Source organism: Zingiber officinale, chromosome 3A (genome assembly GCF_018446385.1).
Source record: "Zingiber officinale cultivar Zhangliang chromosome 3A, Zo_v1.1, whole genome shotgun sequence".
In the NCBI taxonomy this organism is placed as follows: Eukaryota; Viridiplantae; Streptophyta; class Magnoliopsida; order Zingiberales; family Zingiberaceae; genus Zingiber; species Zingiber officinale.
This window is the reverse complement of record NC_055990.1, coordinates 94,945,810-94,961,430: the sequence shown is the minus strand read 5'-3', so window position 1 is coordinate 94,961,430 and position 15,621 is coordinate 94,945,810. Positions and strand designations below refer to the sequence as shown.

Below are 15,621 nucleotides of genomic sequence, written 5' to 3'. Positions count from 1 at the left end.
CATTATATGTTACCATTATCATGAAACCCTCTTCATGTTCAGTATCATTCCTTACTCGAGAATATTCCGTTTTTTCTAGCTGACTATTAATAATTAATTAATAACAAAATATAATATCAACGATCTAGATTTAAATCCGGCCGGATCGAACGACTGAGAACGGACCACTCCATTCGAATCCCGGCGAGAATATTCTAGCGTATTATACTGTATCAAATACGTATATACACGTACTCCCTCGGCGGCCAGTTTTAATTCTTATCCCGCACCGGTGGCTGTGGTGTTTACTTCGCTGCCTTATCCACCCGTCTCGCGCTCTGTTCTCGTCTCTTCTCTTCTCCCCCAAATCGATCGATCGATCGAGAGATGATGGCTTCGAGCATAGCGAAGCTGCCGTTCCCCTTCCACCATTGCCGCAGCTGCTTCTCCTCGAAGGCGCCCAGATCCGTCCCCAATTTCCACCACTGCCCCAGCTCCTTCTCCTCGATCCGCCGTTCGCCGCTGCTGCTCCAGACGGCCGCCTCGTCGGTCGACGTCTCGAAGGAGGACAAGCCGGTGCTGTCTACGGAGCCAGGCCCGGAGGGGGAGGCCGACGGCGGCGGTGGTCCGAAGCTGGATCCCCGGCGGCTGGAGGAGAAGTTCGCGGTGCTGAACACGGGGATCTACGAGTGCCGCTCCTGCGGGTACCGGTACAACGAAGCGGCGGGGGATCCTGCGTACCCGATCCCGCCGGGGTTCCAATTCGAGAAGCTGCCGGACGACTGGCGCTGCCCCACCTGCGGCGCCGCCCGGTCGTTCTTCGAGAGCAAGAGCGTGGAGATCGCGGGGTTTGCGCAGAACCAGCAGTTTGGCTTCGGAGGCAACTCGCTCACCTCAGGACAGAAGACCTTGCTCATCTATGGCGGCCTCCTTCTAGGTTTTGTCTTCTTCATCTCGGGCTACTTCTTGCAGTGAAATGTGTCAAGCAAATCCCCCATCTTTATTCTCTCATACACTATATAAAAAATATAGATATTTTCTTTAGTTTAATTTTAGATTGGAAATTGAATAAATAAATTAATTTACCGGATAATATTTTTTAAAAAAAAATGAATAAAATAAAGTTTTTTTATCAGAATATTGAGAAATTGTTAGTTATATTTTTCATAACTTTTTGGATTAAAAATTATGTTTAAGCACAAAATAGTCCGTCGACAGCAGGGTTCGAATCTGCGCGGGCAAAGCCCAACAGATTTCAAGTCTGTCTCCTTAACCACTCGGACATATCGACAGTTTGGTAGAACAACCTGGCATCAGAAATATATTAAAACAACCTTGACAATAAACTACGCTCAACAAATAATATATGTTAAGTACATAAAAAGTGGATTACAATTCATAGACACTGAAGCTAAGTAATATCACACTGGTTCACACTAATCTTCAACAAGTAACTATCACTCGATGCTCGAGGAATGCCTCTTCCTCGTGTTCTTTCCTTGCTTCCCTAAGAGATGAGGCAACCCTACAAAACCGAGCTTGGTCCTTTTAATGGACAAATGTCTATTCTCCTCGAGCCTCTGCGACATCAAGCAGGCCCCATGTCTCTTATTCAGCATCTGACCCAGTGAAACAGTAGGCTTTTCATTTTCCTTCTCCCATGATCCTCCTATCTCATGCTGTTCGAGAGATTCTGGGTCTGCCAACTTCATGCTCAATATCTGACCGATCGATAGCTGGCCACTACTGCTTGAGCTCTTCAGGTCAAGCATCAGGGAATCCTTCCTGAATTTGGTAGAGTTGTAAGCATTGTGACTCTGGTGGCCATGTTCTGATCTACATCTGCGGAGGGCATCCTCAATTTCAAGTTTCGCTCTATTTGCAACCTCTGCCCTCTTCAACGCATCTTCAAGTGCCTTCTTGCATTTTTTTGCCTCTGTCATTGCTTCTTCCACCTTTGTCAGTAGCTGCGATTTAGACATGTTCACTTGGTCCACTTCAAGCATTACAGTTTCAAGTTTCTTTCTTGAGTATAGGTCTGCTTCCTGAGCTTTGCTTGCCAAGGCCATATACTCTTCCATGGAAAGGGTTACACCACACGTATTCTGAAGATCAAAGATTGCTTTGTTGCTGCAAATTAGTGCTTTGATGTCAGCAAGAGCCATAGCTTCAGCTGCTTTGGCTGCTTCTTCCATCTTCCTAGCAGCAAGCCCCCGGAGTTCAACAGTCTTGATGCTTGCCTTTGTGTGCTCAATCTCAGATGCTAGCTCAGAAGCTTCAGCCTTCGAAGCTTCATTCGTCTTCTTTGACTGTTCAACTTCAGAGTTTAATTCCTTGATTTCCTGCAATATATTCGAGGAATCTTCACAATTTTCACTTTCTAAATCTTCAGCCCTCTCCAATTCAGTTGCTGTCTGATTAAGATCTTCCTCCAGGGATGAAATCAAAGTGGCATTGGCGGTTAGCTTCTCCTGTGATTTATCTAACAAGAGTTTTTCCTCTTGTATTTTCATGTTCAGCACCCCAATGGAAGTTCGAATATCAGCTAAATCACTTGCTGTCTTGGTTATATTTTCCTTCACTTGCTTCAGTTCCACTGGTATCCTCCTCGAAGATTGGTTCACCCCAATGCTAGAGTCATCAATACCTACATCTTTCTCAAAATCACTAGTAATCATGCTTAAATTTTCCTTCGACTGGTTCGCCCCTCCATCTTCCTCGAGATCACTGGGGCAATGTTCTTCTGTTTCAGGAACAGACTGTATCATCATATTATCAAAGTTCCCGACAGGCATTTTAATGGCCTCAGGGACTTCTTTTTGCAATCTCAATTTCAGAGCATCCACAATCTTTTTTGTCATTTCAAGCTCTTGTAAAACATTGAGTGTCTCCTTTTCTTTCAGAATAAGATCCATCTCTAGTTGTGCTGCTTGTTCCTCCATGCTGATAACCTCGTTAACATCCTCTGGGTAATTGAGTTTCTGATGGAAAAGATGGCATGTCACTCACTGAAATTCTACTGATAATTAATCTACATAAGTCTCTCCTAGTTTATTTCCAAGTATAATCCTCAAGAAACATAGGCCTTATCGATTCAATGCCACAAATACAAAATTCATTTTCTTTTAGTTGAGCCCAAATGACTTGTTCAATTCTCTCATCTAGGTGGATTGAGACACTATGGCACTAAAAGTGCACACACATAAGGCAAAGAAAAACAAGTTAATAAGGATTTATTTAAAAGAAGCTTTTTTTTTAAATCTGAGAATCACAGCAGGCATTCTCAATGAATAATTAGTATCAATTAAGGACTGGAATCAAAATGCGCACATAACATAGAGAAGAATAAGTTAACTCAATCACTAGTTCAAAGAAAACAAGGAATGCCATAAAAAAAAAATTGCACATAATAACATAGAAAAGAAAAGGGGGAAAATGTATGCAATTTTGACAAGGATAACAAAAATGCAGAAAACAACAAGGGGAAACAAATAGGGATCTTACTTCGGGATGAAATAGCTCTCTAAGCTGCGACTTCCAGACGGCGATGCCGCCAAACCGGTCAACCGCTTCCCTCACAGACAGGAACGGTGCCGACGTGTCGATTTCCGCCTTCCCGGATGTCGCCGTCTCCACAGTCTGGTGGCTGTCCTCCATCGGTGCCGTGGTCTCCAGGTCGATCTCCGCCGTCCCGGCAGTCGCCGCCTCCACAGTCTGGTGGTTCTCCTCCATCGGCAACGTGGTTTCCAGCTCGATCTCCGCCGTCCCGGCTGTCGCCGCCTCCACAGTCTGGTGGTTCTCCTCCATCGGCAACGTGGTTTCCAGGTCGATCTCCGCCGTCCTGGCTGTCGCCGCCTCCACAGTCTGGTAGTTCTCCTCCATCGGCGCCGTGGTTTCCAGATCCAGCGCGACCGCTGCCTCTTCCATCATCTCCTCCTCCAATATCCCTCCAGTATTTGGGCTTTTACGAATATCGAAACTCTACAAACGAGCGTACTGGAAACTGCGAGAGAGACAAGGCGGTGGAAGACCGAGATAGTAGCACTAAGGAGAGAGAGGAGGTGCGGTGCATTCCACCAGTTCGCTTTAATCAGCCGAAGAAGGTGATAAAGTCACGTCACATTTCGCATCCCGGCTTCCAAATAAACAAGAGAAAGAGCGAGTAGATTATCACAAAATGAGGTGTGTTTATACACACGGTACGTTGGCATTTCGGCATCTCGAGGCGGAGAAGACCGTTGGGCTTCGGGAAGTATCTTAGAAGATTAAAATGACCCTTATCTTATATGCTAAATTACCCTTGTGATTATACTCATTTTACGATATTGCCATAGAGAGGTTAAGCCGAACCGGCCTAGATGGACCGTTATACCATAACGGCTATATCAACGGCCTTTGGCCTTTTTCTTTTATAGATTTACAGTTGATTGTAAAAAATATATATTTATCAAATATTATCTATATTTAAATTCAAATGATAGTTAAAATAAATAAATATTTTTAATATTAATTTATCCTGAAAAGAAAAATTATCTTTAACTCTCTATTTTCCATCAAGTGATAATTAATTTTTAGATATTGTACATATAGAATGAGTATCATCCAATAGTATCTATCAATGGAAAGTCAATTTTTCGTTGTTATTAGCGACGGAATTTAAAAATAAATTATTGCTAATAGCAACAGAAACACATAAAATCCGTCGCAACAGAAAGTTGTTGCTAATTTATTGTTCATCTTTCTAGATTCTTTTTTTCCCATTTTTCCTTGTTTATATATGAATACAAATCATTACAACCATCACAAATGATTATTTTCACAATAAACTCATAATACTTAACAACAAAACTCACAATACATCAAAAATAACAATATAACAAACTCACAACACATACCAAATTAAATACACAACACATCACAAATAGCATAGTAATCTAGCTGAATTAAACTGAACTAGATACATAATAGCAAAATCTAACAAAAAATTCACAAACTCTTCAACCCAGTAAAATATTCTTGACTAATAAATTCACTGTATAACCTATTATACATCCAAGCCTTGTTCATATACATTGTATCATAAATCAAATAAAATTTTAAACATGGTTAATCATGTCAAACTAAGCATAATTATATTTTCAAACATGATTAATCATGCAAGTAATATCAATATGGTTAATCATGCAGATAATATCAATCTGATAATTATCTAAATAAGCAATATAGTATCTAAATAAACAGTATGCACATACATATAAAATATACCAATAGAGTATTTATACGATTGTGTAAGAGAAAAATAATTAGCAAGAGTATAAAAATTAGGCTTCTAAACTTGATATAAAACTAGACCTACTTCTTGATGATTTAAGTGATGAATTAATTGAGGGATTTTAAAGACCTATATGAGTTCACCACCATTAATATAGATCAAAATTCTAGAAACACAATGTGTTGTACTAAAGATAAGCAAAGTCATTTAAATTCTAAAACTACTTGGTAGGGGATGTTGGCCGCGCCCGCAGCTTGGCAGTGGTTGCCGAACACGCCTGTGGCTTGGCATTGGCTGCCAGACGAGCCCACGACCTGGCAGTGACTACCGATCGTGCTCGCAACCTAACAATGACTGCAGGCAGCGCCTGCAGCCTGGCAGAGGTTGAATGCTAGAGGCTACCGACTGCGGCCTAGCAGAGGCCGCATGCCAGAGGCTGTCGACCGCGGCCTGGCGTAGGCCGTTGGCCGCAGCTTGCCGGAGGTCGTCAGGCACGACCTGACAAAGGTCGCCTGCTGCAGCCAAGCCGAGGTTGTCACCCTCCACCAGGTCGTGGCCGACAGCCTCTCGCAGGCGGCCTCCACGTAGCCAGGTAGTGCCTGGCATGGGTAAGGAAGAGAAGTCGGAGGAGTACCTTAAGCTGGAGGAAGAGAAGCCAAGGAGGAAATCGACGAAGGAGGAAATCACGGGAAGAGGAAATTGCCGAAGCAGCCGCGCTGTAAAGAGAAAACACGCAAGGAAGATCGACAGCGGTGTTGTGCCCTAATATCCCAAATATTATGAAAAAAAACTTAATTCGTCGCTAATAGCGACAGATTAAATTATCTGGTTTAAAAGAAGGAAACATATGCAGATAACACTAAACGGCGGATAATTAATTATCTATCACTATTAGCGACGGATAATTAATTATCCATTGCTAATAGTGAGGATAATTAATTATCCGTCGCTATTAGTGAGAAATTAAATAATTTAACTAGTTTAAAGGCGAAAAATATATGCATATACCACTAATAGTGACACATAATTATTATCCGTCGCTAATAGAGATGGATAATTAATTATCTATCGCTATTAGCAACGGATTAATTATCCGTCTCTATTAGTGACGGATTTTAAATGTCTATCCCTATTAGTGATGGATTAAATAAATTATCGTATATATTTAGAGGTAAAAAACATAAGCATGTAACACAAAGCAACCGATATTTAAATATCTATCGTTAATAGAGATAGATTAAATTTAATATTTTAAGTTGTCACTATTAGTGATGGTAATTAATTTGGCCAGCGCTATATAAAGATAGAATTTAAGTGTCCGTAGTTAATTCTGTTGCTAATGTTTTTTTTTTAATGGCATGACAGAATATCGAGTTCACCAAACTGTTGGTCCGATTATTTAAGCCTAAAGACTGTTAGCATCCTCCTCTATATATGCATCTCTTATCGCACGTCTACCATTTTGCACGTGTCTCTTCTTTTAAATAGAGAAGATGCATCTTGATAGTTTTGCTTATCTCATATGGTAAAAGATAATTTATTTGCTTTCAACATCCTTATTAATTCGTCTCTAAATTAAAATAAAAAAAATAAAATAAATCATAGATAACTACTAGTCATTAGTGTAGATGACTAAGATAAAAAAAAAAACATATTTAAACATATTAAATTTTGATCTCAAAATTTTATGTGACAATATTATCTCAACAACTACAGTCCTATTCTAAGGGGTGGTACTCCTGCCTATAAGTAGAGGTCGACTTATTATGCGTGCTCTTATTTTATCCGTTGGTGAATTAGAAGATAGGTCATCTACGTACCAGATTCGATGGGCTAAATTTGGAAAAAAAATCTAATATTATATTAACATTACGGTAATATAGAGTCATTTTCATTTCTTCATCAACACTTAAAATATTTAGAGAATTTCGAACAGCTTTAAAATATAAGAAGTAGTTTGAAAATTTTTTAAAAACTTTGGTGGGAAGAATAAAATTTCCCTGCTGCACGTGTGCGACTTCGGAGTCTTCGTCCATGCAAAACACGCGTATTAAGTTACTTAGCGATTAATCCATATGATTAAAGGGCGAAGTTGAATTCATAAAGTCTCAAAAAGAAAAAGAAATTCAAACTTTGGGGCTAAAAAACAAAAGCAACCACTGCGTAAGAATATTCTCTAGGAAATAATAGTATTTTCAAGTTGGGGAAAGTTCAAACAGTCATTTTCAAAATTTAGAATTGCAAGCGGGCCAAATTGAAATGATGGGAATTTACTACGCAGATTTGAGAAATCATGCACCGTACCGTACGAATGATGAAAAAGGTAACTAATTTAGATGACTTTCTCATTCTACCTCCTCCCATCAAAATTAATTTTCTACATGTCAATTTTCAGTGCATCCAAATTACATTTGAAATATTTTAAATTTTAAAATAATTTTGAGAGTTTAGATGCATACAACTTCGACATCTCTCTTCCTCATCTCTCCATTCGTGAAAAGTCAATTTTTCTCTCACTTCCTCTCATATGTTGATTTATACTATCCGAATTAATTTTTTTAATTTAACTATAAAATTAAAACAAAGATTTATCAAATTTACCTTCTCCAAACTCTACTTTTTCATATGATTATCAATTCATAGAAAATCCAAATAGTATAAGTCTATCAATAAATTTCGATCAAAATCTACTAATCAACCTAATCAACCTTGAAAGTTTCGAATGCATTCATTCTAAGTCTCTATGAGTTTCTGAAGTGTCAATGAGTTCAAATCTACTCTCTTTTACTTTTCAAGCTTCCATAGTAATATGGAGGAAAAAAAATATTCAGCTAGAACGTATGAGCTTGATCAGGAGACCAAGATCATGTTTGATTTGATCTAAAAGCAGGCCAAGACTAAGTTGGTTTGGTGTAGGGAGATCCAGTCCAACTTGGTACTAGTCTACTTTTATGTTAGGTCCAACGTGATATCTAGGAGACTAGATAGACCCAAGCGTTTTAGCTAAAAGTTAGCATAATGCTAAAATATCTCTGGGAAGCCTGAATTAGTAATGGAAGACATTTTTAGATTCTTTACCACCTTAGAAATTCACAGAACTTGAAATACATGTAATCTAAGCTCTCTTGGTTGGGTTTTGATCGGAACCTATGATGGACTTAGACTATTTAGATTTCTGCAAACTTGGTCCTGATCTACTCTCATTTTAATCCCAACATGGCCCTATTTTACTCCACACTAGTTGGGCTTGGTCTCGTCACACTAGGCCTACGGTGTTCATTGATAAAATTCAAGGTTTACCACCATATTTACCTTTTTCTAACTGAACTCTACCAGATTAGTGTAAGTTTGTAAAAATCTAAATAGACTAAATCTATAAGTGGATTTCAGTCAAAATTCATTGATCGACTTAGAGAGTTAAAATTGTATTTATTTCAAGTCTTGTGAATTTTTGAGATAGTAAAAAGTCCATATTTCAGGTTTTCTAGAGATGTTATAATTTTATGTTAATTTTCAGCTAAAAAGTTTAACCTGATTTCCTAGAGACTAGGTTCAGGCATTTTAACTAAAGAATTTTTCTTCTTGTGACTAATAGGATTGCCCGAAAACAATAAATGACAGCATATTTAGATTTTTTGTCATTTTAGAAATTTATAGGACTTGGAATGAGTACAATTCAAATTTTCTATGTCAATCATTATATTTTGACTGAAATCCACTGATCTTAAATATTGATTTTGACTTTAGTATTTAACTTAAAAAAATAAATTTGAGTTATATAAATCAATACGCGAGAGAAAAGGAAAGAGATTTGCTTTACTCAATTGGAGAAAGAGGAAGAAAGATATTTAGATTGCATGCATTAAAACACACAAATAATTTTTATATTTAATCTTTTAAATATGACCCAGATAATTTACAAGTACCAATTAAAATCTATGGTTTGTAGAAGGGGTAGGACAGGAATGTCATCCAAATCAATGTGCCTTTTGATCATTCAAAGCATGGTACGTTAAACATTTTCTAAATTTACGTGCTCCTTTGGTGTATTACCTTTCAAATACGGTTCTATCTAGGGCTTTAAATGAATTCGAGTGGGCTCAAGCTCGACTCAACTTCATTTATACTAGTTTGAGCTCGTGCTCGCTCAAGCTCGTAGAGCTGAGCTTATTTAATTATGGGCTCGAGCTCAAATTTCTTTATTATTTATTAATAAATAAATTAATATATTATATCTTATAAAAATATATATTATTGTTGACTCATTTGACTCATTTTACTTGACAAGTCATCGAGCTAATAATAATTAATTAGGTTTGAGATCAGCTCAATTTCTAATTAAATTGGCTTGAGCTCGACTCGAGCTCAATCAAATTTGAATTCGAGTTAAGTTGTAATTGAGCCGCTCACAATCAACTATATATATATATATATATATATATATATATATATATATATATATATATATTTTAATAAATTATTTAAATTTATTCATTTAATTAATTTTATGTATATTAAAATAAATATAAATAAATTCTTACCGAGCTAATTGCATATTAATATAAATATAAAATATACTTATGAATATTTAATTTATTTATAACCCTATCAAAATTATATATAGAATAATTGTATTTTTCTAAAGTTTAAGGATGAAATGATAAAAGTAAATATTTTGGATGATTCTATTAAAATTATATATAAAATAATCATTTTTAAATAAGTAAAGGCTCTCCCAACCAATCGCTCGGAAAGTTGTCTTCTGTTTTGTTTTTTTTAACGAAAACACGAATTAGGAGAGAGTGAAATGAATATTTCCCTAAGAAGGAAGAATTCAAACGTTGAAGAAGTTTCTTTCTGGGTCAAACATGGAGACCAGCCAAGTGATTTTTACTTTTTAGAGCAGATCACCCGTTCCTCCACGACTCCGGCGTCCCCTTCCACGCGCACGCCATCTCTCCATTTCCACCCATTCGCCTTCTTGGCTTCTTCCGATTTCCTGCGCCTGACGATAACGTAAAGAACAACAAGAAGAGAAGAGAAGTTCCAATTTCCACTTCTTCTTCTTCGCAGGTTTGCTTTGAATCATATATATGTGCTTTTCTTTCTCTCTCGTTTGCAATCTTCCTTAGCCATGGCGATATGGTGCTGTTCATCAGTTTAAGATGATGAATCCGATGCGAAGTGGCGAAAGAAGAACAGAAATCAAGGAAGAAATGGGCGGCGCTCCAAATGATCAGTTTGTTCTTGACATCAGCACCTCCAGAAGAACACTTCTCGGCCTCGCGGATCCATCGCCTTCCCCGATCGATCCGAAATCGTCTCGCCAGTTTCGTGTTCCCTTCGCGAACAAGCTCGACTGGACCACTTCGTTCGAGGCCTTCAGGGCGTGGATCAAGGAGCCGATGAACATGGCCCTTTTCCTCTGGACGGCCTGCGTCGTCGTCTCCGGCGCTCTGCTGTTCTTGGTCATGACCGGAATGTTGAACGCCGCCTTGCCGAGGAAGTCCACGAGGGACGTCTGGTTCGAAGTGAACAACCAAATCCTCAACGCCCTGTTCACGCTCATGTGCCTCTACCAACACCCGAGACGCTTCCACCACCTCGCGCTCCTGATCCGGTGGGAGCCAGCGGACGCGGCGCGGCTGCGGAAGCTCTACTGCAGGAACGGAACGCAGAAGCCCAACGAGAGGATGCACATGCTGGCCGTGCTGCTGCTGCTCCACCTCAACTGCTTCGCTCAGTACGCGCTGTGCGCTCTCAACCTGGGCTATAGGAGATCGGCGCGCCCCGCGGTCGGAGTGGGCCTCTGCCTCTCCGCTGCGATCGGCGCGACGGCGGTCGCAGGGCTGTACAGCACGCTGAGTCCTCTCGGAAGGGAGTACGAAGGCGAAACAGAGGAATCCAAAGACGGCAGCAATGGCAACCAGAGGCAAACTTATCTCCCCCTGCGACCGCTGGAAGAACGGCGCTCCCCCTTGGCTACGGCGGACAGCAGCAGCCCGCAGTGGGCCGGAGGGCTGTTCGATTTCTGGGACGACATTTCGCTGGCGTACCTCTCGGTTTTCTGCAGCTGCTGCGTCTTCGGGTGGAACATGAACAGACTAGGATTCGGAAATATGTACGTTCACGTCGCCACCTTCCTCCTCTTCTGCTTTGCGCCGCTGTTCATCTTCAACATGGCGGCTGTCAACGTCAACGACGAGACGGCTCGCGAAGCGCTGGCGATCGCTGGCTGCTTGCTCTGCTTTCTCGGATTGCTGTACGGAGGATTTTGGAGGATCCAGATGAGGAAGAAGTTCAACCTCCCTCAGACTAAGCTCTACTGCTGCAAGCAGCCGGATGTTGCAGACTGTTTCGGGTGGCTCTGCTGCTGCTCTTGTTCTCTGGCGCAAGAAGTGAGGACTGCGGACTACTTGAAGGAAGCAATTGACACGAGAATTCAACCTTCTCTTTCGCCTTTGCGCCGTGAAAATGGAAACAACATGTCGAAAACAATCACAGAGAGTACGATGATGTACAGTTCAGAGGGAGCTTCTTCATCCGTTGCAGGGAAGGAAGATGCAATGAACGCCCCTGTTTTTTCTACTATAGAAAGATAGAGTATAAGGCGTAGGGTGTAGCTTAACAGACAAATTCTTTGGGACATATACTATGAATGTAATTTGTTGAAGAAGGTTTAGAATCATTTTATTCCATCAATCTACATGGAGGGTGGGTAAAATACCTAAATTTTTGGTATCCGTCTTATCGAAATATATCGAATCATATCAATTTAACTGTATATTAAAAAGTTTAGTTATTATATACCATATTAAAATTTTCGATATCGATATCAGTATAATATTTATCTTGAAATTTGTTCAGGTTGAGGTCGAGGGATGAGTTGACTCGTCGAGAGACTAAAGCAGGGTGTTCTGGCCAAATAATGTGGACGGTCAAATCACTAGTCAACGAGCGGTTCAACGTGCCCACTCTTCGAATGTCACCGATGAAGGAGGATGAGACTATCCTGAAGTTTGCTTGAGGTATGAAGCTAGAGCAGTAGGAAGAAAAAGGAAGGGTAGATGATGTTGGGTCCTGTGTGAAATTAAACATAAAATATGGTGGTAAAAAAATCAACCAGAGATCCATACAATTCAAATTAAATTGTTGGTGCGGAAAGTGTTAGATTATATAATTTATTAGAATTATTTATTTATAGTCTTGGGGGACAATTTAGTGTTTTACCATTTTAGTTTAGGGTTTAAATTTTTTCTTTAGACTTTTTCTTGTAATTAAGGTCTTGTACCTTTTATCTTTTGATTCACAAAAATAAAGACGACGACTCTTTTTCTTTGGCGTTAATTTCTACAGAAAGTTCTCTCTTTGATGTACAAAACTTTTGCGAATATGGAGAATCAAGCCGATTTAAGCACAATGAGAGTGTTCACGTTTCTATGGTATCCACACAACTTAAGTCTTAATGTGTTACCCTACTAAAGCATATGAAACCAACATTAAAGAAATAATTAGAAATTTAAACCCTAAACAAACTTGTTCGAATCCTTTCCATAAGATTTATTCTTTCTAGACTTAAGAGGAAATTAAAGCTCATGGTCTGAAATCCACTCAAGTGCCAGAGCCCCTGTCTACATCCTCCCCACCTACAACCAATCAGAAAAAAAAGAAAAAGAAAAAGAATGAGTCTTGGGACTCAGCACATCTAAATCAGCATTTCAAGCACGCAAACATTCCTAAACATTTATCATTCACAAAACATGCATATACATCCATTATTCAAGGTATTCATAATTGAAAAAAATAGCATTAACTCATAAACATCTACTCCTATACACTTACAATTTTTACTGTAAATCTAGTGATCTTAATTCAATGGTAGTCACGTTAATCTAAAACCTTTATAGTAATTTTATGCCTACGGGCATTCTTATCTCCACTATGCATAAGTTTCATCAAATCCCTCTGACCATGATCCCCATTATCGACATATTCCTTTTCCTCTTAGGTGTTCATCGCCCTCATTTTCAATGGATCTCATTCCTCTTGTGAGTTTACTGCCCCCATTTTCGACGAATCCCTCTCCTCTTGTGAGTTCCCCACCCTCGTTTTCAACCGATTCATCACCACCTCTTGTCACAACCCATACACCCCTCCTAAAGAAACAAAGTTCAGGTCCAATTTATCCTCTCGTCGAATCCAAATAAAACGCATCAAAAAATTCATAAAGTCCATAAAAGAATGCAGCAACTTAGAAGACAACATAGAAATCGTAGTAGGACCTCAGAAAGCCGAGCAAATCTTGAAAATCGTCGAGAAATCACAGCAAAAATCTAGAACCCTAGAAAATCCATCAATCCAGGAAAACACATCAAAGTTCACAGCAGAAAGCCAGAAACCCATAAATTTCCAATAATCTAGAAAATGCAGCAAAATTCACAGCATAAATCCAGAACCTTGGAAAATCCGGCAATCCAAAAAAATGCAACAAAGTTCACAGTAAAAAGCCAGAAACCCAAAAATTTTCAGCAATCTAGAAAATCTAGTAAAATTCATAGCAGAAATCTAGAACCCTAGAAAATGCAGCAAAGTTTACAGTAGAAAGCCAGAAATCTAGAAATTTCCAACAATCCAAAAAATGCAGCAAAATTCACAGCAAAAATCCAGAACCTCGAAAAATCTAGAAATCCAGAATAATGCAACAAAGTTCACAGAAGAAAGCCAGAAACCTAGAAATTTATATTAATCCAGAAAAATAGCAAAATTCACATCAGAAATTCAAAACCCAAAAAATTCAGCAATCCAGAGAAACGCAACGAAGTTCACAGCAAAAAGCTAGAAACCCAGAAATTTCCAGTAATCCAGAAAACACAGCAACATTCATAGCAAAAATCCAAGAAAAGAAAACTCACGCAAGAACGTTCAAGAACCCTGAGCTTTTGAAGAACTACCTTTATTTATCAAAACACAATTCCTCTTACAATACCTCCTACTATCATGCAATCATACTACTACCCATGTAATTGTAAATGCAGCGGTGTGAGAAAAAATAGTTTAGAATATGCCTTTTCGTAGAAAAATATCCCAAAAATCCAGCACCGGTAAAGAAGGGATGTAGAGCACAAACGGAGAATGACTCTCTTCGCCTTCCTCCCTCCGATCCGTGCCTTTCCCTCTCAGTTCGTGCAGCAAGGTCGCGATTGCTCCCCCCTCCCCTTCACCTTCCTCCCTCCGATCAACATCTTTTCCTCCCAGTTCGTGCAGCAAGGTCGTGACTGCGCAAATGAAATAACCATTGGTTTGCAAATGAATACAAGGTTTAGAATCATAATTAATTTACCTAAGTCATTTATTCAAATTACTTTAGCATATTTAATGCTATCAGGCATGTGATTTATGTAAATGTATTTTAGACACTACAGCTGCCGCCCGTCTCAGGAGCATAATTGGAGTCTTTCATGTTCGCGCCATAGGGCTAGCCACAATTTAAGGTGAGGTAAAAAATCCTAACTTTTAGGGTTGGCATGATCTTATCAGATAAAATTGTGTTTGTACTCAACCTCGAAGTGTTATCTAATAAGATATTTTTATTTTGTTGCATATCCAAAATAAAATGTGGGCATATAAGGTGAGCTTTATTTGGTTTGAGTTTGTTTGAAAAACCATAACAAATATTAGTGATCCGGTGGTAAGGACGAGGGACCCTCGTTGACGGAAGGTCAAGAGATTCAACTCTGAGACCCGACCGACTGGACTGGGAGGGCCGACCGGTCATCCGACCGACCGGAATGAGATGGCCGACCGGCCGGGAATCCCCCGAGCTGAATAAAAGACAACCCGACTAAGGGTCGGGTTTTCGAGGCTCAAGGTAAAAAGGTTTCAAGGCCGAGTGGGCTGTTCGTTCGGCCGGGGCACAAGGCAGCAAAGACAGGCAGGAGCAATCTCATCCGAGCATACGACCAAGGCAGAAGTGATATGCCCGCCGAGGGGCCGAACCGCTTGACCCTGAAACAGACAGGAAGCGTAAGAGGACAAAGGAGACAGGGGATAACATCATCCTCGAGACGTCTGCCGCCGACAGACAGCAGAGTTGGCGGTCGAGCCATACATAGGATCATACGATGGAAGCTTCCACCGTCACATCCGGGATATGCTCGGACGATTGCGGAATGACACCAAAGGTACTTTTCTGACAGGGGATCGTTAAGGTATGTTTGGGGAAGCGTGCACACATAGAGAAGCATGTCCGCGCCTCCCCGGGGTCCTATATAAGAACCCCCAGACGTCGACGAAGGTATGCGTAATTTTCACTGTAGCCACAGTTACGCTGCCTCTCTCATTTCTCATTGCTTGACTTGAGCGTCGGAGGG

At 39.9% G+C, this 15,621-nt stretch overlaps 3 protein-coding genes and 1 non-coding gene across 4 annotated transcripts; 2 read left to right on the top strand and 2 right to left on the bottom strand.

The window, feature by feature from the left end:
- Window positions 1-297: 297 nt before the first annotated feature.
- On the top strand, window positions 298-1,029 carry LOC122052079 (rubredoxin-like). Its single transcript, XM_042613468.1, has one exon. The coding sequence runs from the start codon at window positions 367-369 to the stop codon at window positions 952-954; it is 588 nt and encodes a 195-aa protein (XP_042469402.1). The 5' UTR covers window positions 298-366; the 3' UTR covers window positions 955-1,029.
- A 159-nt stretch (window positions 1,030-1,188) lies between these two features.
- TRNAS-UGA lies at window positions 1,189-1,270 on the bottom strand. The gene has a single exon. It is a non-coding gene; the product is annotated as a tRNA-Ser (tRNA).
- A 31-nt stretch (window positions 1,271-1,301) lies between these two features.
- Window positions 1,302-4,116, bottom strand: LOC122052078 (WEB family protein At2g38370-like). Its single transcript, XM_042613467.1, has 2 exons — window positions 3,484-4,116; window positions 1,302-2,960 (listed from the first exon to the last, which is right to left on the bottom strand). The coding sequence occupies exons 1-2, from the start codon at window positions 3,907-3,909 to the stop codon at window positions 1,437-1,439; spliced, it is 1,950 nt and encodes a 649-aa protein (XP_042469401.1). The 5' UTR covers window positions 3,910-4,116; the 3' UTR covers window positions 1,302-1,436.
- A 5,941-nt stretch (window positions 4,117-10,057) lies between these two features.
- Window positions 10,058-11,944, top strand: LOC122052077. The gene is made up of 2 exons (XM_042613466.1): window positions 10,058-10,324; window positions 10,411-11,944. The coding sequence occupies exon 2, from the start codon at window positions 10,417-10,419 to the stop codon at window positions 11,851-11,853; it is 1,437 nt and encodes a 478-aa protein (XP_042469400.1). The 5' UTR covers window positions 10,058-10,324; window positions 10,411-10,416; the 3' UTR covers window positions 11,854-11,944.
- Window positions 11,945-15,621: the final 3,677 nt, after the last annotated feature.

What these genes read in the sequence shown, in the direction of transcription:
- LOC122052077 (XM_042613466.1), top strand. Translation starts at nt 10,417, where the DNA reads ATGATGAATCCGATGCGAAGTGGCGAAAGAAGAACAGAAATCAAGGAA.
- LOC122052079 (XM_042613468.1), top strand. Translation starts at nt 367, where the DNA reads ATGATGGCTTCGAGCATAGCGAAGCTGCCGTTCCCCTTCCACCATTGC.
- LOC122052078 (XM_042613467.1), bottom strand. Translation starts at nt 3,909, where the DNA reads ATGATGGAAGAGGCAGCGGTCGCGCTGGATCTGGAAACCACGGCGCCG. An exon ending in GAGAGCTATTTCATCCCGAA is followed by an intron (nt 2,961 to 3,483) that starts GTAAGATCCCTA and finishes CTTTTCCATCAG; the next exon opens with AAACTCAATTACCCAGAGGA.